General features: G+C 43.5%; 1 protein-coding gene across 1 annotated transcript in view; it reads right to left on the bottom strand.

Moving 5' to 3' along the window:
* Window positions 1-3,567: 3,567 nt before the first annotated feature.
* Window positions 3,568-23,328, bottom strand: part of LOC141121548 (uncharacterized) — a 75,129-nt gene continuing 55,368 nt past the window's right edge. The window contains exons 8-11 of the mRNA XM_073611172.1: window positions 14,760-14,857; window positions 14,443-14,670; window positions 12,387-12,522; window positions 3,568-5,571 (exon numbers count right to left, since the gene is read on the bottom strand). Coding sequence (XP_073467273.1) covers window positions 4,397-5,571; window positions 12,387-12,522; window positions 14,443-14,670; window positions 14,760-14,857 — 1,637 coding nt within the window. The 3' untranslated portion in view covers window positions 3,568-4,396. The remainder of the gene's footprint in view (window positions 5,572-12,386; window positions 12,523-14,442; window positions 14,671-14,759; window positions 14,858-23,328) is intronic.

Below are 23,328 nucleotides of genomic sequence, written 5' to 3'. Positions count from 1 at the left end.
AACCCTCTAGAGAAGAGACTGTCAAGCTGGACAATCCAGAAGTTCTCCTGCGCACATAATCTTTTGAAACGTTCCCCTTCTGGAATGGAAGAAGGGATGGACTGAATGGCAAAAGCCTTCAGTGATGCATGGTCCTTGTTGTGATGGGCAAAAGAAGTACCTGGCAATGCTGTATTTAGGAGAACCTTGTTTGATGCTCCTTCTATGTTCTCTGACTTTGGCCTGAAATGATCTTATAGTGCTGCCTACATATCGTAGACCACATGGACAAGTGAAGCAGTATATAACGTAGGTTGAGGAACAGAGAAGCTCCTTGATAGCAGACATCCAATCCTTAGAGTTATGGAAAGATTTCAGACCTTGAGGGATGTGTTGATGTGTCAGGCATTTGAGTTTTTTGCATCGGTACATCTAGAAAGCTCAGTGTCAGGAATCAGCAGCTCAGGAAACTGGGACAACACCATATATGTTTAAAGTAAGATTTATTTACAGTGAAGCCAAAATCCATTCAAACACCAGGAAACAGCAAAAATAAAGATATATGTGAACCGAAAACCCAATAAAATACCTAACTAAACAACCTAACAGAGTAACAGAAATCCTAACTAGTGAACAACTATATGTAATATATACAAATGGGGAACACATAGGAACCAAAACTGGGATCAGGAACAAGAGGGAGTAGGAACAAGGGGGGGGGGGGGGGGGTAGGAACAAGGCAGCAGGGTTCAGGATATACTGCAGGGCAAAGAGCATGATCAAGAGCAGGAACAGGATAAACGGCTAGCAGTATCTGGAAGCAAAGCAAAACACTGGAGCAAGGTGTAAATGTAGAGGAGGAACTGAATACCCTTCCAGCAGCCATCATCAGGTAGAAACTGATTACTGGGATCTGCTGGCTCCTAGGAGATACCTGCTGTGTTTAAATGTGGTGCTTAGAGCTTGGTAGGTTATCCATTGTTCCAACCTAAGGTCTGGTGCTGTAGGGCCTTGGCGCCCTCGTAGGATCGTGGGTGTCCCTTTGCATTCAGCACTACAAAATGACAAACAGAGGGTGCACTGGCCTAGCACGTTACCTTCATATACACTTTATTGATAAATAAGCTCTGAAGAAGAAGGGCTACCTCATGAAACGCTTAAGCCATATTGGACGCTGAAGGATCTTCCCTGCTGCAAGTCAAGCATTGGAAAACTGAGGATAGTCACATCTTGATTATGTGATATGCCTATGTACACTATGGGGTTGATTTACTAAAGACATATACACTGTGCACTTTGCAAAGTGCAGTTGCACGCTGCAGGAGCTGTTGCTCCAGAGATTAGTAAATGAGCAGAAGCTCTGCTGACTTCCATCATCCAATCATGTGCAAGCAAAAAATGCTGTTTTTTACATTTTCCTTGCATGTGATTGGGTATTCTTTGCAAAGGGAAGCTTTACCTCATGTACTAAGCTCTGGAGCAATTGCACTTTGCAAAGTGCACATTCTATTTGCCTTTAGTTAATCAACCTCTATGTGTTTCTGAGTAAATAATTTGCTTTTATTTATCAGCAGAGTGTGTATGAAGGGTTTGCGCTAGGCCGGTGCGCCCTCTATCTGTTGTTTTTTTTAGTGTTGCATGCTAATGGATTGTTGGTCCAAATATACTGCTCCTCCCAGTAGCTCATGAAGGTGTTTATACTGGTTTATATATCTTAAGTCCTAAGCACTCTTCATCTTAAAGTGGTTCTAAAGGCTCAAGGTTTTTTTGCCTTCCTGCATTCTATGCAGAAGCCCCCCGAAATACTTACCAGAGCCCGAGCCTCAGCTCTCCGAGGACTCTCCCGCATCATTGGCAGAGACAGCAGCGGGAGCCATTGGCTCCCGCTGCTGTCAATCACAGCCAGTGATCCAATGAGAAGAGGGAGGGGGTGGGCCCATACTCTATGTCTGAATGGACACGCAGAGCAGTGGCTTGGGAGCGAGCCTGCTTGGGTGCACCCACAGCAAGTTCTTTGCGCTTGGGTCACTTGGCAGAAGGGAGGTGCCAGGAGCGCTGGCGGGGGAACCAAGAAGAGGAGGATCATTCAGGTGGGCGGGTCTTATCTGACAGAATCCGGTATCTCCCTCCGCCGTACGAGCCAGCATCAATCCAGTGAGCTACAGCGCGGTCTTCATAATAGCCTGGCCTCTTGGATTTCGGTGCATGCATGGTCTAGCGGCCCCTGGACTTATGGATAACATATCCTCCTTTTCTACTAGTTTTGTGAGTGTATCTTCTTACCTTATTTAACCTCTTGCTGACTGCCCCATTTACCCCACCTACATATACTGCAGGGCGGCTGCTGTGCACAGAATCACGTCAAGGTACGTGATTCTGCACTTCCGAGTTCCCCTGGGACCAGTCGATCGTTCCCGACAGAGCCAGAACGGCAGTCTGCCTATGTAAACAAGGCAGATCGCTGTTCTGCTAGTAGGGAAGATCGTGATCTTGTGTTCCTGCTAAGCAGGAACATGGATCTCTGCCTTCCCACCGTTAAAGCACCTCCCCCACTGTTAGCAAGCACCCCCTAGGGTCACACTTAACCCTTTGATCGGCCCTGATGTTAACCTCTTCCCTGCCAGTGTCATTAGTACAGTGACAGTGCATATTTTTTAGCACTAATCCCTAGACATGTGCACTGCTGAAAAATGTGTTTGTTTTGGTTTCATTCGTTTTTTTTGTTTTTAGTTTTTCGGGTCATTCGTTATGATTGCAATTCGTAAATTAGTAAATTCGAAAATAACAAAGAAAATCCGAAAATTAGAATAACTAACTAACGATAACTAACTACAGTAGAACCTTGGTTTACGAGTAACGCAACTAACGAGCTTTTTGAAAGACGAGCAACTTTTTTTTTTAAATTCTGACTCGGTTTGCGAGTGTTGTCTTGCAAAACTAGCAGAATTCAAGCTAATGGTTGGTGCAGTACCGCATTTGGCCAGAGGTGCGGGGGCGCCGGGGACACTCGGAATGGTTCGGAGCCGTTCGGAAATACTCAGAATGACTCCGAAATACTCAGAAACACTTGGAAATACTCAGTTCCTGAGTGTTTCCGAGCCTTTCCGAGGCTTCCCAAGTTCAGCCGAGCTGTCCCCGAGTATTTCCGAGGCTCTCCGGCGCCCCCCCCCCCCCCACTTCTGGCCACATGCGATATTGCATGTAATAGAAGTCAATGCGGAACTAATTATCTTTGTTTCTATTGACTTCTATGGGGAAACTCGCTTTGATATGCGAGTGCTTTGGATTACAAGCATTCTCCTGGAACGGATTATGCTCGTAATCCAAGGTTCCAATGTATTAAATTATAGGCATTGGAATTTCCTTTCAAATTTGGCTGTTAGTGAACGTAACGAATCCGAATGTATCCAGAGTTACGAAGTATCCGAAATAACGAATGCCGCCTCTAAACAAATGGAACGGAATGAATTAATAATAAATAATAATAGTAAAACATTTGTATTATTATTATTATTATTATTAATTTGTTACATTCCATTCGTTTAGATACGGCATTTGTTATTTCGGATAATTCAGAACTACGGATAAATTCGTATTTGTTACATTCACTAACAGCCAAATTTGAAAGGAATTTCCAATACCTATAATTTAATAGTTAGTAACAGTTACGTTATTATTAGTTAGTTATTATTGAAGATTTTGAAATTTTCAGGTTTTCGAATTTCCAAATTTACGAATTTTTGAATTCACGAATATTCAAATTTACGAATATTCAGAAAAATTTGCTAAACGAGTTTTCATTAGTTTGGATATTTCGTCGAAATTCGTTAAAAAATGGATTCGGAACAAAACGAATTGCACATGTCTACTGATCACTGTATTAGTGTCACTGGTCCCCAAAAAAAGTATCAAAAGTGTCACTTAGTGTCCGATTTGTCCGCCGCAATGTCGCAGCCCTGCTATAAGTCGCTGATTGCTGCCATTACTAGTAAAAAAGAAATAAACAAAATTTTTTTTTTTTTTTACCAAAAACATGTAGCAGAAAACGGATTGGCCTAAATATATGAAGAAATTAGATTTTTTACATTTTTTTTATTGTTATTTTATAACAGAAAGTAAGAAATATTGTTTAAGTCTTTTTTTGTTTATAGCGCAAAAAATAAAAACGGCAGAGGTGATCAAATACCACTAAAAGAAAGCTCTATTTGTGGGAAAAAAAGGACATCAGTTTTATTTGGGTACAACGTCGCACGACCACGCAATTGCCAGTTAAGGTAACGCAGTGCCGTATCGCAAAAAATGGGCTGGCCTTCCGGGGCTGAAGTGGTTAAACATACTGAAGTATAAGCCTTTGTGCTGTATCTCTTTGAATTTTCTGATGCTTGTAAAGACTAAGCTTCTCTGAAAAACATTTCCCTCACTCAGGGCAGTCATACGGTTTCTCACCTCTGTGAGATCTTTGATGTCTAACAAGATCTGATTTCTGTAAAAAACTTTTCTCACACTCAGGGCAGGAAAACGGCTTCTCCCCCGTGTGAGATCTTTGATGCATAACAAGTCTTGATTTCCATGGAAAACATTTCCCGCACTCAAGGCAGGAATACGGCTTGTCGCCTGTGTGGGATCTTTGATGTATAACAAGGTCTGATTTCTGTGAATAAGATTTCCCACAGTAAGGACAGGTATATCTCTCAGGACAAGAATACGGCTTCTCCCCTGTGTGAGTCCTCAGATGTCTGTAAAGAGTGGGCTTCTCTGAAAACCTTCTACCGCACTCAGTGCAGGAATACGGCTTCTCCCCCGTGTGAGATCTTTGATGTGTGACAAGTCTTGCTTTCTGTGGATAAGATTTCCCACAGTCGGGACAGGAATACGGCTTCTCCCCCGTGTGAATCCTCTGATGTCTGTAAAGATTGGACCTCTTAAAAAAACTTTTACCGCACTGAGGGCAGGAATACGGCTTCTCCCCCGTGTGTGATCTCTGATGCATAATACAGTCTGATTTCCGTATGTAGCATTTTCCACACTTGGGGCAGGAAAATGGCTTCTCGCCTGTGTGAGACATTTGATGTCTAACAAGGATTGATTTCTGTGAAAAGAATTTCCCGCACTCAGCGCAGAAATACGGTTTCTCCCCCGTGTGGGATCTTTGATGTCTAACAAGGCTTGATTTCAGTAAAAAACGTCTTCCACACTCAGAGCAGGAAAACGGCTTTTTCTCTGTGTGAGATCCTTCATGTCTAACAAGGTCTGATTTCTGTGTAAAACATTTCCCGCACTCAGGACAGGAATAGAGATTTTTTCTCTTGTGAGAACTCTGGTGCATGTAAAGATGGGACAAAGAGCTGAAACTTTCCCCACATTCAGGACAGGAACATGTCTCCTCCCCCTGAATTCCGGCGCCATCCCTCAAAATACGAGGTCGCTCAGAGTCAGAGGGATTTGATGGTATCTCCTCACTGTGAAGTCCACCATCCATAGCTGAGCTCATTGTCTTTTCTCCTGCACTCTCTCTTGTGATGGCCTCATCTTCCGTTTTACAACCTGGAGATAAAGTGAGACGATCCCGTGAGGGTTCCTCAATAGCGTTTTCTGGAAAAATATAAAAACATGATCAACAGATATGAGAGGGTTAGTTCACCTAACTCAATGTACCATCTGGATCAGGTAGATTTTAGTGGGCAGAAGTTCTCTCTGAATGTCCCAACCAGATGTGACTTTCCCTCTTCAGTAAAAGGGCCTTTGGTCCTCCTCCCAGATCACTTCTATATTTACACATCCTTGTCAGAAGAGCAGGAACCAATGAGGACTGGGAGGTGCATCAACCACAAGCCTACACAGCCTACCACACAACCACAAGCCTAGGCACTGGGTCATATGATCTCTGATAATGAAGAGGTTCAAAGTTTAGACTTGCAGACCCTTTAGCCTAGAACAAGTGGCCTAGGCTTCTGGTGAGAAGAAGCACTGGAGGGTGTTTTAAGAGTTATTTTCTTTTGCAAATATAACTGTTTCCATTCTCTATGTTCCTCCCTACTTTTCATCTCAACAAGACTGTTAATAGAGTTTAATGTAAATCTTTAACTATAATGCCGCGTACACACGAGCGGACTTCTCGTCTGACTGAACTCCGAAGGACTTTCCAACGGAGTTCCAACAAAATGGACTTGCCTACACACCATCACACCAAAGTCCGAACGTTTCGTACGTGATGACGTACGACCGGACTAGAATAAGGAAGTTCATAGCCAGTAGCCAATAGCTGCCCTAGCGTCGTTTTTGGCCCATTGGACTAGCATACAGACGAACGGATTTTTCGATAGGAATCGAGTCCGTCATAAAGATTTGAAACATGTTCTATTTCTAGGTCCGTCGGAATTTTCGACACAAAAGGTCCGATGAAGGTCCAATGAAGCCCACACACGATCGAAATGTCCGACGGAATCGTTCCGTCTGACCTTTTCTGACTGAAAGTCCGCTTGTGTGTACGTGGCATAAGTCAGCTCAAAGAAGAGGGACCAACCTATGAAACTGCTACTGTAACTAGGATTGGAACACAACCTCATACTGCTAGGTGAACCCCAAAATTTACATAAATAAGGATGAGAATGTGAATTAATGGGTGTTCTGTCCCACCTGTTTGTATATTTTTCCGTGTTGTAATGAAAAGCATCAGGTTACTATTGTTTGATGTATATTGATATCTAGCGGTGGTTTAGGGTTACTACAACTCGTTTACAGAAGTGATCTGGTTTCTCTCACTGTCCTCCCCTCCTGTTTAGTGCTAGTTAGTTCAGTCCTAGCTAGACCTTCTCAGTTGCTTCCATGTTCCCTCAGTTACAGTGCCTTGAAAAAGTATTCATACCCCTTGAAATTTTTCACATTTTTTTTATGTTACAACCAAAAATGTAAATGTATTATATTGGGATTTTATGTCATAGACCAACACAAAGTGGCACATAATTGTGAAGTGGAAGGAATAATATTTTTAAATATGTGAAAAGTGTGACGTGCATTTGTATTCGGACCTCTTTACTCTGATACCCCTAACTAAAATCTAGTGGAATCAATTGCCTTCAGAAGTCACCTAATTAGTAAATAGAGTCCACCTGTGTGTAATTTAATCTCAGTACAAATACAGCTGTTGAAGTGAAGCCCTCGGAGGCTTGTTAGAGAATCTTAGTAAACAAACAGCATCATGAAGGCCAAGGAACACACCAGACAGGTCAGGGATAAAGTTGAAGTTTAAAAGCAGGGTTAGGTTATAAAAAAATATCCCAAGCTTTGAACATCTCACAGAGCTCTGTTCAATCCATCATTTGAAAATGGAAAGAGTATGGCACAACTGCAAACCTACCAAGACATGGCCGTCCACCTAAACTGACAGGCCAGGCAAGGAGAGCATTAATCAGAGAAGCAGCCAAGAGGTCCATGGTAACTCTGGAGGAGCTGCAGAGATCCACAGCTCAGTTGGGAGAATCTGTCCACAGGACAACTATTAGTCGTGCACTCCACAAGTCTGGCCTTTATGGAAGAGTGGCAAGAAGAAAGACATTGTTGAAAGAAAGCCATAAGAAGTCCTGTTTGCAGTTTGTGAGAAGCCATGTGGGGGACACAGCAAACATGTGGAAGAAGGTGCTCTGGTCAGATGAGACCAAAATTTAACTTTTTGGCCCAAAATCAAAACATGTGTGACAGAAAACTAACATCACCATAAACACACCATCCCCACTGTGAAACATGGTGGTGTCATCATCATGTTGTGGGGATGCTTTTCTTCAGCAGGGACAGGGAAGCTGGTCAGAGTTGATGGGAAGATGGATAGAGCCTAATACAGGGCAATCTTAGAAGAAAACCTGTTGGAGTCTGCAAAAGACTTGAGGCTGGGGTGGAGGTTCACCTTCCAGGAGGACAACAACCCTAAACATACAGCCAGAGCTACAATGGAATGGTTTAGATCAAAGCATATTCATGTGTTAGAATGGCCCAGTCAAAGTCCAGACCTAAATCCAACTGAGAATCTGTGGCAAGACCTGAAAATTGCTGTTCACAGATGCTCTCCATCCAATCTGACAGAGCTTGAGATATTTTGCAAAGAAGAATGGGCAAAAATGTCACTCTCTTGATGTGCAAAGCTGGTAGAGACATCCCCAAAAAGACTTGCAGCTGTAAGTGCAGTGAAAGGAGGTTCTACAAAGTACTGACTCCGGGGGGCGCCATACAAATGTACACCACACTTTTCACATATTTATTTGTAAAACATTTTGAAAACCATTTTCCTTCCACTTCACAATTATGTGCCACTTCGTGTTGGTCTATCACATAAAATTCCAATATGGGCGGCACAGTGGTGTAGTGGGTAGCACTCTCGCCTAGAAGTAAAAAGGGTCACTGGTTCAAATCCCAACCACGGCACTACCTGCCTGGAGTTTGCATGTTCTCCCTGTGCCTGTGTGGGTTTCCTCCGGGTACTACGGTTTCCTCCCACACTCCAAAGACATGCTGGTAGGTTAATTGGCTTCTGTCCAAGAAAAAAATAAAACAATTGGCCCTAGTATATGAATGTGAGTTGGGGAACTTGGATTGTGGGCTCCTTGAGGGTAGGGACCGATGTGAGTGTGCGATGTATGTGTGGAGCGCTGCGTAAATTGATGGCTGCGTAAATTGATACCATAAATAATAACAATAGATGAGCATCTTAATGAGACACAATGTATAGGGATAGGGACAAATGTAGACACTCACCCACACTCACTCAGGATGGACTGGTGTCTTTATTCAACCTTACTAACTATGTATGTAACTATGTAATAAAATACATTTACATTTTTGGTTGTAACATGACAAAATGTGGAAAATTGCAAGGGGTATGAATAATTTTTCAAGGCACTGTAGGGTTAGTTCTGCTCAAAGACAGGGCCTTAGGAAACTCATTGTCTTCTTGACCTTCAAAAGATTGGAAAAAACACCCTCTGTACTGCAATTAGCTGAAGTAAAATTGTTTTGAATTCAACTTCATCTTCTGTATTGAAGAGTTAAGCTGCCTGTGGATTAGGGGTGCAACGGATCGTCGCTGATCCGTGATCCGTACGGTTCAACCTCAGTGGAACGGCACACCTGCGATCCGCGGAGCACTCTGCGGCATCGGCCATAGGAAAGACTGCGGCTTCGGCCTAGCTCCGGAGCTGCGGCCATCTTGGTACACCCGGAAGCGGCCGCTGTCTCGACAGGAAGTGACGTTTCGTCGCCGCCATCTTGCTACACCCCACACTCCTGCACAGTACAGTAATGATAGAGTGAGAAGGGGGCAAGTGGACATCTTGTTACACCCACCGGAGTTTTAGATTTAAAAGCTATTTTCAACACAAAACCGAGCTTATATGCATAAATACAGTATTTGTAGATCGGACGCACTGTTTAGATGTTAGATTTTAAAAGCAACAGCAAACCTGCTGACGTTACATGATTGCTAATGTCACATTTATTGTTAAATGTGAAAATCAGAGGTGTTCTGTCACATTAGCAACCATGTAAGGTCAGCAGGTTTGCTGTTGCTTTTAAAATCTAACATCTAAACAGTGCGTCCGATCTACAAATACTGTATTTATGCATATAAGCTTGGTTTTGTGTTGAAAATAGCTTTTAAATCAAAAACTCCGGTGGGTGTAACAAGATTTGTGTGTTTTTTTTTTGTTTTTTTTGCTGATCCGAAAATGATCCGATCCGTGACTCTGATCCGAGGATCGATCCGATCCGTGAGTTTTTTGATCCGTTGCACCCCTACTGTGGATGGTGTCAAGTCAGCAGGTGACCATACTCTCCAGACAGACTGGGTCTAAGGAGGTATGTCAAGCATTAGGTGACATGTGGAACAGAAGAGTATTGGTACTATGTAGCCAGTAGTTATTCACATTGGGGGGGTGGGATCTGAGGGCCCCTATATTTTTAAAGGTGAATTCCAGATTCCATTAAGTCTCCACCCACACCCCCCCCAAGACCAGCAGTCCAGGTTTGTGGAGAAGACCACTGTGACAAACCCAACTGCGACAGGGGCTTTTAGGAGGGGACTAGGGGCTAGCATTCTACCCACTGATTATGACCCATGTAGGAGACTGGGGATCCTGTCTGCTTCTCCAGGGTAGGGCATGGCAAAGAGCTCAGTTCAGCCTCCGATCCCATGGAGAGAGCAGATCATTCTCTAATGATGGACAACAATATGACGAACGCTGAGAGCGAGGCTTGGATTCATTCACAGAATAAAGACAATAAAGCTTCCCTTCTGGAGTGAATGGAAAGGTGTAATATTAATCTTGTACAAGTAAATGGTCAGAGGGAATATGGTGGCCCTCCTGCAGACTGGGTTGGAGAAGCTTCTCCACTCGGGACAGAAATATTTATTAACAATCTCCCTCAAGAAATCTATGAAGATAAACAAATTCCAGTTTTTCAGACTGCTGGAACATTGTATGAATTTTGTCTCATAGACTATGGTAGACTGGTGCCAGACAGTCTGAGATCCCTGATTAATCAAAGCATTGTCTGGGTGGGCAGTGACCTTAGTTACATAGTTACATAATAGGTGAGGTTGAAAAAAGACACACATCCATCAAGTCCAACCTATGTGTGTGATTATGTGTCAGTATTACCTTATATATCCCTGTATGTTGCGGTCATTCAGGTGATTATCTAATAGTTTTTTTAAGCTATCAATGCTCCCCGCTGAGACCACCGCCTGTGGAAGGGAATTCCACATCCTTACCGCTCTTACAGTAAAGAACCCTCTACGTAGTTTAAGGTTAAACCTCTTTTCTTCTAATTGTAATGAGTGGCCCCGAGTCTTATTAAACTCTCTTTTGTGAAAAAGTTTTATCCCTATTGTGGGGTCACCAGTACAGTATTTGTAAATTGAAATCATATCCCCTCTCAAGCGTCTCTTCTCCAGAGAGAATAAGTTCAACGCTCGCAACCTTTCCTCATAACTAAGATCCTCCAGACCCTTTATTAGCTTTGTTGCCCTTCTTTGTACTCGCTCCATTTCCAGTACATCCCTCCTGAGGACTGGTGCCCAGAAATGGACAGCATACTCCAGGTGCGGCCGGACCAGAGTCTTGTAGAGCGGGAGAATTATTGTTTTATCTCTGGAGTTGATCCCCCTTTTAATACATGCCAATATTCTGTTTGCCTTATTAGCAGCAGCTTGGCATTGCATGCCATTGCTGAGCCTATCATCTACTAGGACCCCCAGGTCCTTTTCCATCCTAGATTCCCCCAGAGGTTCTCCCCCCAGTGTATAGATTGCATTCATATTTTTGCCACCCAAATGCATTATTTTACATTTTTCTACATTGAACCTCATTTGCCATGTAGTCGCCCACCCCATTAATTTGTTCAGGTCTTTTTGCAAGGTTTCCACATCCTGCGGAGAAGTTATTGCCCTGCTTAGCTTAGTATCGTCTGCAAATACAGAGATTGAACTGTTTATCCCAACCTCCAGGTCGTTTATAAACAAATTAAATAGGATTGGTCCCAGCACAGAACCCAGGACCTGAGTCACCTAGGCTTGCCTAAGTCACTAGTTGTTAATCAGCTTGCTGCTAATTAGATCACTGGTAGCTGTTGGCTGTTCCTTAGATGTGCTGATGAGATTATGGTTTACAGTTTGCATGGTTTAGGATAATGTGATCAAGCTCTTACCTGATTTTGTGTGGTATATATTCTGTGTGAATTTAAAATAAAGTTAGTTCCAGTTTTCACCTAAGCTAGTGTCGTCTAGTTCTTGGGTGCAATATTCAGCTATAATACCTTGTTCTTGGTTCCAGATCGGAGGAAGCTGTATCTTGGCGGAAACACCAAGGTGGCAGGTGGTCCGTCACCAAGACGTTGTCCCCGCCAAGGTGGGGACAAGGTTCTTTGCCAGGGTGGTCCCCGCAGTCAAGGCACCCCCACATGTTGAGGACATGTAGCCTGATATGGTTTAGGAGGAACGAGGTGCATGCTCGTCCCCTCTTTCTATTCCAGCCAGGCTGCATGCTTGAATGAGGCTCTGGTAAATATGTTTCGGAAAGACCCTTTCTTGCATAGAGTACCCATTAACACTAGAAAATGTATTTACTTTGATACATGTCCCCTACTGCAGTGCCCAGCCCCCCATTCTGATTCAGAAAGTAAGCCCAACCCATCCTGAACTGAACCTTGGTACATAATTCATGTCTAAGTACATACATTGTGTCTGCAGCACAGAGAAGGGGGTTTATCTCAGAGAAAAGAAGATCTAATGTGCAGGATGGGTCTCAGTACAAGGAGGTGACTATTATCAACCTATGACATCACTAACCACCTGCCCTACTTTGGTCCAATCAGTGTGCAGTAACAGAGAAGAGATAACAGAAGAATATATTACGGCTCACCTGTGCTGATCTTTGTAGGAGTGTCCTCCTCTTTGAATGTCCTCGTCATTCCAGCCTCCTCCATATATTGCTGATCATCCCTCACATACGTCTCTTCTACTTCACCCTCAACTTTAATGTTCATCAGATCTTCACCCTAAACCAACAGAATGGCAGAAAATACCATTGTCAAGGACGCGCACCCATGGAGACTCACTAACCGAGGTGAGGACCTTGTTTGGTGAGGGAGGAATGAGGAGAGAACTTACAGGTAAAAAAAAAAAGTGCTGTGAAACCATCATCACAGCCTGCCATACCACTGGCTGCCACTGGAGGGAGACTTTACCCAAATCTTGCTGGCTGGCCACACACACAGGCAGATGCAAGTTTCACATACAATCTGGTGCACTCCAAGGGTTGTGGAGCCACCTAGTAATATCTGGACATTTCTGACATTCCACAAAGTATGCTGTAAGCTAGAATTCTGACGTAGGCACTTTTCCCCATGCCCACACATATCAGACACATGACTTAAGGTAGTGTTACCACCTTCAGTTTGGCAGCTGACTGGTTTGCTTGGTAACCATAAACACACACACACACACACACAGATTCCTTACTGCTAGATATGGTAAATTATACATCTGTGTGCAGTTTCATACAGAATAACAATATCGTACACAAAGCATACAGACACTGGTAACACAATGCAGCAATCGCTCCCTACCACCGGCCCAGCGGAGCTCTCCAGATTTCCAGCATGACATCAGCCAGACTCAGATGTCTGTTATCTCTCTGCACTTCTGATGCTTGTCAGCGCATAAGGACTCTGAGATATGCCAGTGTCAGCCAAATTTCTGTGAGTGTATTTTAACTCTTTGCTTATCATTGCTTTTAACCTCTTGCTTACTGGGCAGTTAAACCCCCCTTCCTGCCCAGACCAATTTTTAGCTTTCAGCGCTGTCACATTTTGAATGACAATTCCACAGTCATACAACACTGTACCCAAATGAAATTTTTATCATTTTTTTCACACAAATGGAGCTTTCTTTTGGCGGTATTTAATCACCACTTGGGTTTTTATTTTTTGCTAAACAAACAAAAAAAGACAGAAATTTTTGAAAAAAACAAAAAAAACATGTTTCATAGTTTGTTATAAAATTTTGCAAACGGGTAATTTTTCTCCTTCATTGATATTCACTGATGAGGCTGCACTGATAGACACAGATAATGCAACACTGATAGGCACTGATAAGACGCCACTGATAAGATGGGTGGCATTGATGAGTGGCACTGATGAGAGGCACTGATGGGCACTAGTAGGTGGTATTGATAGGCAGCACTGGTGATGAGGCACTGATTGGTGACATTTATAGGTGGCACTGTGGGCACTGATAGGTGACACTGGGTAATGATAGGTGACACTGTGGGCACTGATGGGTGGTACTGTGGGCACTGGTAGGTGGGGCTGGTGGGCACTGGTAGGTGGCACAGAAGCTTTCTGCAGAGGCTCTCCACGATCAGGACTGATGTCCCTCTTACAGCCGCCGGTGATCGGCGTTTTTTTTTCTCCTCACGCTACCAGCGTGAGGAGAAAAAATAGCTGTTTACCGGCTCTGTTTACATCACATGATCAGTTGTTATTGGCTGACAGATAATCACGTGGTAAGGGGTCGGGACCGACCCCTTACTCCGATCTGTGAGCAGCCGAGTCTCTTAGACTCGCTGATCACAGAGCGCGCCGCGTGCAACCTGCAGGGGGCGCGCAGGCCGCTCGAGCATGAGAGGACGTTCATGGACGCCCTCCCGGCAAATTAGGTCCGCGCTGCAGCCCTCTTTCGGCTATAGCGCGGATGGGAGGTGGTTAATAAATGGCTACATTTACAGTAGATGGCAGCACCTTCTATCTGTTTGTTTTTCTCTAGTGTACCAAGACATCCATTACCTGGGCGGCAGCCATTTAACAAGTGGATACTTTAACTCCTTTTGAATATACATGCTCTTGGCTCCATTTGTGTGTACTATAATCATTCTAATCTTGCGCTATTGAGACTTTTTTCACCTCTACTCCACCCACCTGATGATGGTGAGGGATGGTGTGACCTTCCTGTGTGGAATCCCGGGAATACAGAGGACGGGGACATCTCTCTGGTGGGTTTCTGTAGCTGGATGACTCCACCATGTTGTCCTGGTACAGATCTTTGTGTCCTTTTAGAAACTCTGACTCCTCCATTACCCAAATCTCATCATCCTCCTCCTGTATCTCGACTTTAATATGAACTTTAGACTCTCTCAGGTTTCCACTCTGAATATATAATAAAAATGACATCAATTGTAACAATGCAGATAATGTACAGATCCTAATGATACTATCAGTGATTGTTCCTCATCTACCTGATGATGGTGAGGGATGGTGTGACCTTCCTGTGTGGAATCCCAGGAATACAGAGGACGGGGACATCTCTCTGGTGGGTTCCCATTACTGGATCCATCTGTAGGAAACACACACACTGACTGAATACATTGTTTCTATGTGTTTATCAGATGATGGGGGATCTAGGTGGACCCTCCGTACTGCTCTCTCCTTTACAATAAAGTCTCCTCTTACCCGGTGATGTGAGGGGCGGCTGATTGTCCATCATGACGTCCTTGTAGAGATCCTTGTGTTCTTCTAAATACTCCCACTCCTCCATGGAGAAATAGACAGTGACATCCTGACACCTTATAGGAACCTGACACACACAATGATACAGTCACCATCCAGACACATCCCTTGTCTGTTACTGGATAATGTCCCAGAATTCCCAGCACCGCTCACCTCTCCTGTCAGCAGCTCCATCATCTTCTTGGTGACTTCTAGAATCTTCTGCATGTTGTGTCTCTCAGGTTTTAGGGAATCACATGGAGGCACTGTGATGGTCATATGATCACCAGACTTCAAGAGAGAAAAACACTATATTGGAAAACCAATAGGAATATCATGTTAGAATCCCATAATCCTCCTCACCTCTCCGATCAGGTCTGTGTTTTATTAATAGAGATCAGAGTCATGTCATGTGACCTCCAAGAATCCTCCTCAGCTCTCTGGTCAGCTCTGTGTTTTATTAATATAGATAAAAATGATGTCATGTGACCTCCCAGAATCCTCCTCACCTCTCCGGTCAGGTCTGTGTTTTATTAATAAAGATAAGAGTGATGTCATGTGACCTCCCAGAATCCTCCTCACCTGTCCAGTCAGCAGGTAGATGATCTCCAGTGTGAGGTTTAGTATCCTCTCAGTCACGTGACTCCGGTCCTCCTCCATCCTCATTGATGTGGTCATGTGATCTAAGTGGGTTTCTCTGTAGAGGGATAGCGGAGAATTATCTGGACGGTATTGGTTGTACAATATTAGGATGGGGATGTAAGGGGTTAATAGGCAGACTTTTTGCTTTTATTTATAGATTTTGGTATGACTACTGAGGAATGTGAAATACATATAAACATTTGGGTAACACTACTGTCTTGATTAAATTTATTCTTCCTGCCATATTCTCAACTTACATTTAATTTGTTCCAGTAGAGGATTTACATTCATTGCCAGTGATTCCTCTAGATCCAACATAATTTGAATACCCAAATATTTAATTTGAATTCACTATTTTTTTTTTAAGGAAATTGCTCCACGTTCCTCTGTATATCATGTCTAAAACAACATTAAACAGATTTCTGCCAATTGATTTTTAACCCTGAATATTTCCCAAACGTATTTATTAGTTTCTTTTCTTCTACCATCTTATATATTAGTTTCATTGCCTCAATCAAGGAGTTTTGTGTGTCTCCCATATACAGTATTATATCATCCGCATAAAGACCAATGACCTCCTTCCTATTTTCCATTACTATTCCTTTTTATATTCCTCTGATTTCCTAAACCTCAAGGCAAGCGTCTCTATTGCTACAGCAAAAAGGTGAGGAGATAGTGGACATCCCTGTCTTGTCCCTCTTTCTAGACTTATCATAGGTAACATTAATCTATTCATCAGGAGAGTTGAATGTGGTTTACTATAGATTATGTTTATCCATTTTCTAAATCTTTCTCCAAAAACCAAACTGTACCAATGATTTCTGTCAATACAACCATTCAATAGAGTCAAATGCCCCGGCTTTATCTAAAGATACACTTGACTCTGATGTGCCATCAGTTGTGTTCTTCTTATGTTATTTGACGTCGACTTTCCTGGCATAAAGCCAGTATGAATAATTTATAAAATTAGGTTATTAAGCCTTCCCTCTAAGATCTTTACCAGTATTTTATAAACACTGTTAAGTAATGAGATTGGCCAGTGCGAGGCACATTACCTTAGATCTTTATCTGGTTTTGGAATGAGCACCACCTTAGCCTCATACATAGAATCTGGCAGAGATTCCCGCTTGAAGGCTTCTGTATACATTCTAGTTAGAACTGGCGCCAGGATACCTATGTATCGTTTATATATCTCCAATGGAATCCCGTCGGGGCTAGCTGATTTCCCTGATGCTAATAATCTTACAGCATGCTGCACTTCCTCTTCTGTAATCTCCTTATCCATCATACTAACTTGTTCTTCCGTCAACTTAGGATATGCTATTTCATTCATATATTGCTCCATTTCCCTATCTATGCAAGTTAACCTTGTCCTATACATAAAACACGATATTCATGGAAGCATTTAATTATCTCATCCACTGCATACACCAACTCCCCGGCTCTATATCTGACTTTAGATACTGCCAATGTTGTTGATTGTTGTTTAACCACATGAGCTAATAATTTACTCGCTTGATTCCCTTTTCACAATTCTGCTGATTTCTGAAAATAATTCTTCTTTTAGCATTAACTTCAGCTTGTATCTTATGCAGCTGTATACAATTCTTCCACCTTTCTATATTACTCTTTGATGGATTCCCTATATATTCTGTCTCATGCTTGCACAAATTTTCAGCTAGTTCTTCCTCTTCTTGCCTATTAGTTTTCTTAATATATGCTTTTGTAGATCTCAAAGCTCCCTTTAGGTATGCCTCGAGTGCATCCTCAAGTTACCATCCCATGGCAGATATCCATGGGCTTCCAGGAACATTCGCAGCCCATCCAGTATTCGACCATTAATCCCTATTTGCGATAACTACCCTGTTTCCCCGAAAATAAGACCTAGTGTGATTGTCGGTGATGGCTGCAATATAAGCCCTACCCCCCCAAAGAAGCCCTAGTTAAAGTCCTTGTAGGTCTTATTTTCAGGGTAGGGCTTATTTTCGGGGAAACAGGGAAGGGCTTATTTGGGGGATAGGGCTTATATTGCAGCCATCACCGACAAACACGGTAGTACTTATTTTCGGGGAAACAGGGTAATAAGGGTGTATCTTCTATCCTTGTTCGCCTTCCCCCTAAGCCTAAAGCCAGTTCAAATCGCAGTGGGGAATGATCTGACACTCCTCTGGTAAGGTATGTAATGGACTGCACCAATGGTAGTGTCTTATTACCCAGTGCCAGATCTATTTGGGAGAGTAACCCTTTCCCCATAGACGCACATGAGTATACTCTATTATCTGGGGTTCTAGCTCACCATAGATCTATCCACTCCACTCCTCTACTAATTTCCCAAATATGCTTACTCTTATCTTATACTTCTGCTGAATTATTCCGTGTTTATCTATTACCGGGTCTAACCACATATTAAAATCTCCCATACATATAACATAAGCATCTGGATATTGTGTCATAAACATTACTGCATCTTTTACTACCCGCAAGGTGGCTGGTGGAGGATTATAGATACCCATTATCACAAAAGGTATTGAATACAGTTTAGCAAACACAAATACATATCTACCTTCTGGATCGCATTTAACCTGAACACTCTCCCATGCTACTGACCGATGCACCATCAGCGAGACTCCCCTTGAATATGAAGTGTGTTAAAAGTGGCTAGATCACTGCATCCATTTTTTTTAGGTCACTCATTCGTTCTTTAATCATATGTGTTTCCTGTACACATATTTTTGCCTGCACCCTGTGAATGGTTGAATACATTTTGGCCCTCTTTAGTCTCCTCCCCATTCCCCTTACATTTCATGACAGGCACATTTCCATCTCATCAGTATTCACCATTTCTTATTAACGCCTATTAAAAATCCATATATTTGAAAAATTATTTCCATCTACTTATATATATCTTCCAGCATGAATCATAATAGCCCAAAACCAACCTAACCTCCTTCTCCACTACATATCTTTCCCATCCATACCCATACTTTAACCTCACACCCATTCCATTCACTCATATTACAATGGGGCATTGCCATCCTATCCCTTCTACTAGCAGGGTGGCAATATGTTATGATGCAGCTTTTACAATATTGCAGACCCATTACTTAATCAAGAAAAAGAAAAAAAGAAAAGTAGAGAGCAAATAAACAAGTAAAAAAAAAAAAAGGGAGAAAGTGGCAGAGAAGTTTAATCATATCTAGAGCTAGGAGTGATTAAATGTATTTTCTATATCTCTCTCCTCCCTTTACCACAACATTTGCTACCTTCTTCTCCACCCATCACTGACATGATTAATTATTAATTTAATCCCAATTACTTTAGGGGGAGCTAATAGAAGGGAAAGGGAAAAGGGGAAAAGGAAAGACAGAAGGAAAAAAAAGGATGTGCACAAAAAATGCAGAAAATGCGCAAGAAAAAAACAACGAAAAATTAACAACGAAGAAAAAAAACATGCTCCAACTCTTTTCCATAGTGCTACAACCTTTAATGTCTGTGTTTCTCATACTCCTCATAGTATTAATATTCATCATAGTGTTTATTAATTAATAAATTAATTTAAAAAAAAAATGATCCACTGTGCTCCCATTTCTTTCAACTATGTTACAACCCTTGGTGTCTCTCATATTCCAAATAGTATTTGTACTTAAAAACCTCCTACTAACCAGTGGTAAAGTATTATTTCGACACATTCAATTTTCCATATCGTCTGCTTTTTGCTGCCACATTACTACCTGCTTGTCCACATTTGTGATCTTTTTTTGTCTAATAAACTCACAACATTTTCTAAGGATGTAATTCCTATTTTCCACTTCAGCCAGATTTCCAGATTTTTTGCATATCATGCTTAAGCAATCCAATATTCACTTTTATCTCTTCCATTTTGCCAGACAACATAACATTACTGTAGGAATAGGCTGTGGAAGTACTGTCAATCTTGCCAGTAGAAGAAATGGGTGCCATAGGCGCATCATTTGAAAGATGGTTCCCCCTGCTGGCCTATATAAGGTTGCCTCTGTCTGACCCAAGTTGCTGGATTGTCTTCAGCTCTCCCTGAGTTCCTGAACCTGCACCTCTTTCCTGTTGTCTCGCTGCGACCCGGATTGTTCTTTGGCTTACCCTGATTTTCTCCTGCCTCTGACCCGGCTTACCCTAAGGACTACTCTTCTGCTTAATCAGCCTGCTTGCCTGTGTATGACCCTGGCTTATCCTAAGGACTACTCTTCTGCCTAACCTGTCTGCTTGCCTGTGTATGACCTTGGCCTGTTCAAAGGACTTGTTTCTATCTGATTACCTCTGCTACTTGTGTGTGACCCCGGTCTGCCTTAGAGACTTTGCTATTTCCCACACTGGTATACCTACCCATGTATGATCACCGGTGTTGGATCCTCGGCCAGGCCTTTGCTGACTTCCCTGGATACCCTATGCCCTGTATAATGTCCATACTCTTTAAGGACTGCTTCCAGCACCTCCTCAAGTTGCCTGCAAGTGGTCATCTGCTCAAGTCCTGCACATCCTGCTGGAAACCCGTGCTTCTTTGAGCATTATACCCTCTGTGCCAACTTCAGGGGTATACTGCGCTCAGCCGCAAGGGGAGCTGCTCTCAGCATCTCGGCCTCGAAAAGGTAATCTGACAGTTACTTGAATTAATTACATCCATTATCTGTGATTTGAGTTGTTCCAAAGTTTTAGACTGTTTCTCTGTTTTGTCCGACTGTGGGGTACTTAGGGTGGCTGCCTTGTGAGTGTCCCCGCTTGGTAGGCCACCACTTTGTGTCTGTGGAGGACTACGCCCGCCATCTTGCTTTTCCACCCTTGCAAACTCCCTAAGGTGATCCGCCGCTTTACTCATTGTGACTTGAAGTTTTGGATATTTCCTCTAAACTGCTGAAAAGTACATTATTTAATCAGTCACTCGGGGTACAGCAGCATCCTGCTTAATTCAATAGGTTCAAAGCAGCTTTTAACAAGACAGGGCCAAGCTTTTTAGAGGGGAGCAGGCAATTAAAATTATCACCTTTAATGCATTTATACTACCCACTAGAGGCAGGTTGCAGTTACAGCTGGGCTCAGTTGTGCACCTCTGTATGTTTAAACTTAACGGTGATACAGCCCAGCACAGCAGAAAGATCATTCCATTCCTCTCAGCGCACTTTCATTGTCACTTACAACTCCATCTCCTCCGCTCCTCTTCCTCTCTCTGTTGGGGTACCCCAAGGCTCTGCCCTTGAGCCCCTCCTATTCTCGCTCTATACCTCTTCCCAGGGCCAGTTGATAACCTCCCATGGCTCCCAATAGCACCTTATGCCGATGACACCCAGATCTATATCTGCACTCCTCAACTCACCCCCTCGATCTCCTCACAGATCACAAACTTACTGAATGACATATCGGGATGGATGTCAGACCACTTTCTCAAACTCAATCTTTCTAAAACTGAGCTTGTTATATTTCCTCCTTCCTGGTCCCCCCACCCCACCCCATGACTTTACCATTAGGATCAGCAGCACAACCATTGGTCCCTCCACACATGCCAGGGTGCTGGGTGTAATCCTTGACTCTGACCTCTCCATCAGCCCCCACATCGATTCACTGGCTAAATCTTACCGCCTTAACCTCCGCAACATCTCCAGAATTCTCCCTTTCCTGACTAACGACACTACAAGCAACTTATTCACACCTTGATTATTTCCCGCCTTGACTACTGTAACTGTCTCCTTGATGGCCTACCCTTACACAGGCTATCCCCCCTTCAGTCTATTATGAATGCTGCTGCTAGACTAATACACCTTATTAACCGATCCGTGACTGCTGCTCTTCTCTGCCAATTCCTTCACTGGCTTCCCCTCCCCCACCATATAAAATTTAAAATGCTAACCACAACATACAAGACCATCCCCAACATCACCCCCAGCTACATCACCAACCTCATCTGCAGATATCGCCCAAATCGTCCCCTCCGCTCCTCCCAGGATCGCCTGCTCTCTAGCTCCATTTTTACCTCCTCCCATGCTCGCCTTCAGGACTTCTTCAGAGCCTCTCTCATACTCTGGAACTCCCTGCCCCGGTATGTCCGATCAGCCCCTACCCTGTCCACCTTTAGGAGATCCCTGAAAACCCATTAATTCAAGGAAGCCTATCCCACACCCACCTAAGAACTGTAGCCGAGCCACCCCCATCAAATCATCCCCGCAGCTATTACCTTTTATACTACCACCAACTCCCTCCCTTTAGAATGTAAGCTCTATGAGCAGGGCCCTCCTGTCCCTTCTGTATTGAACTGTACTGTAATTGTGCTGTCCCCCCCTCTACATTGTAAAGCGCTGTGTAAACTGTTGGTGCTATATAAAACGTGTATAATAATAATAATAATAATAATATAATTCCTCCCTCAGCTAAATGACAGTCCATTTACTCCATAAACAGTGCTGTCTTGCTCCTCACGTTTGTGATAAGATGTGTCTTCTCTTCAGCCTCACAGCCTCCTTTCCTCCCAGCAGCTCTCTCCACGCTAATGTGTCTCTCTCCCTCCCGTACACCAGTTCTGCCTCTGCCCATCTTCTCAGTCCCCCCCTCTGGCACACTCGCTCCTTTAGACCAGCTCAGCAGGGACGGCCTTATCAGCAGGAACAAACAATTCAGCGGTACCTTCTACACAGCAAGCCGTCGCCCAGCTTCAGGTCTGCCTTCCTGTCATATGTGGTAAGTCCGAGGCTCCGGCTGCATCACGGAGCTCTCGCCGACTGCAGAAGCCACCCCCCTTTTCCGGGAACTGTCATTTACTAGCAATTTAAACAGCATTGTTTTTCTTTGTAAATGTCAGTGTTGCTGTAGTAGGTTGTATACATCGTACAGATACACCACTTCATAGGCAGGGTCAGAACATCCCCCAGACAGTGCAGTCCGAGCAGTTTTCCAATCCAGCAGCCGGTGGCACAGTGATCCAGGCCCTGTGCCTACAGCAATCCATCCATCTAGCTGCATGTTCACCCCCCCCCCCCTGGTTTTTACATGTGTGTCTTTCATTTACTTTTGTGAGTAGACATTTTTTAATCCATTTGTATTAAACTGTTTCGGAACTTACTACACTAGAGTGGTCATGCTGCTTCTCCTCCCCACTGATTTATTTACTTTGGTTCATGTCTTGCAGCGTAGTGCTTAGCCCCCCTCCCTCCTAGAGTTGTCGTGCTGTTTCTCCTCCCCCCCTCGTTTATTTACTTTGGTACATGTCCTGCGAATAGTGCTTAGCCCCCCTCTCCTCTAGAGTGGTCGTGCTGTTTCTCCTCCCCTCTCATATATTTACTTTGGTACATGTCCAGCAGGGTAGTGCTTAGCTCCCCTCCCTCCTAGAGTTGTCGTGCTGTTTCTCCTTCCCCCTCCTTTATTTACTTTGGTACAGTCCTGCAGGGTAGTGCTTAGCCCCCCTCCCTCCTAGAGTTGTTGTGCTGTTTCTCCTCCCCCCCTCATTTATTTACTTTGGTGCATGTCCTGCGAATAGTGCTTAGCCCCCCTCTCCTCTAGAGTGGTCGTGCTGTTTCTCCTCCCCTCTCATATATTTACTTTGGTACATTTCCTGCAGGGTAGTGCCCAGTCCCCCCGCCCCCCTCCCCCCCCATACCATTTGTCTAAAAGTCTCCTGCCTATTAGCCTAGAAAACGGCTATTACTCTTTTTTAACATT

This window comes from Aquarana catesbeiana, unplaced genomic scaffold (assembly GCF_042186555.1).
Source record: "Aquarana catesbeiana isolate 2022-GZ unplaced genomic scaffold, ASM4218655v1 unanchor225, whole genome shotgun sequence".
Classification (NCBI taxonomy): Eukaryota; Metazoa; Chordata; class Amphibia; order Anura; family Ranidae; genus Aquarana; species Aquarana catesbeiana.
This window is presented reverse-complemented; position numbering and strand designations above follow the sequence as displayed.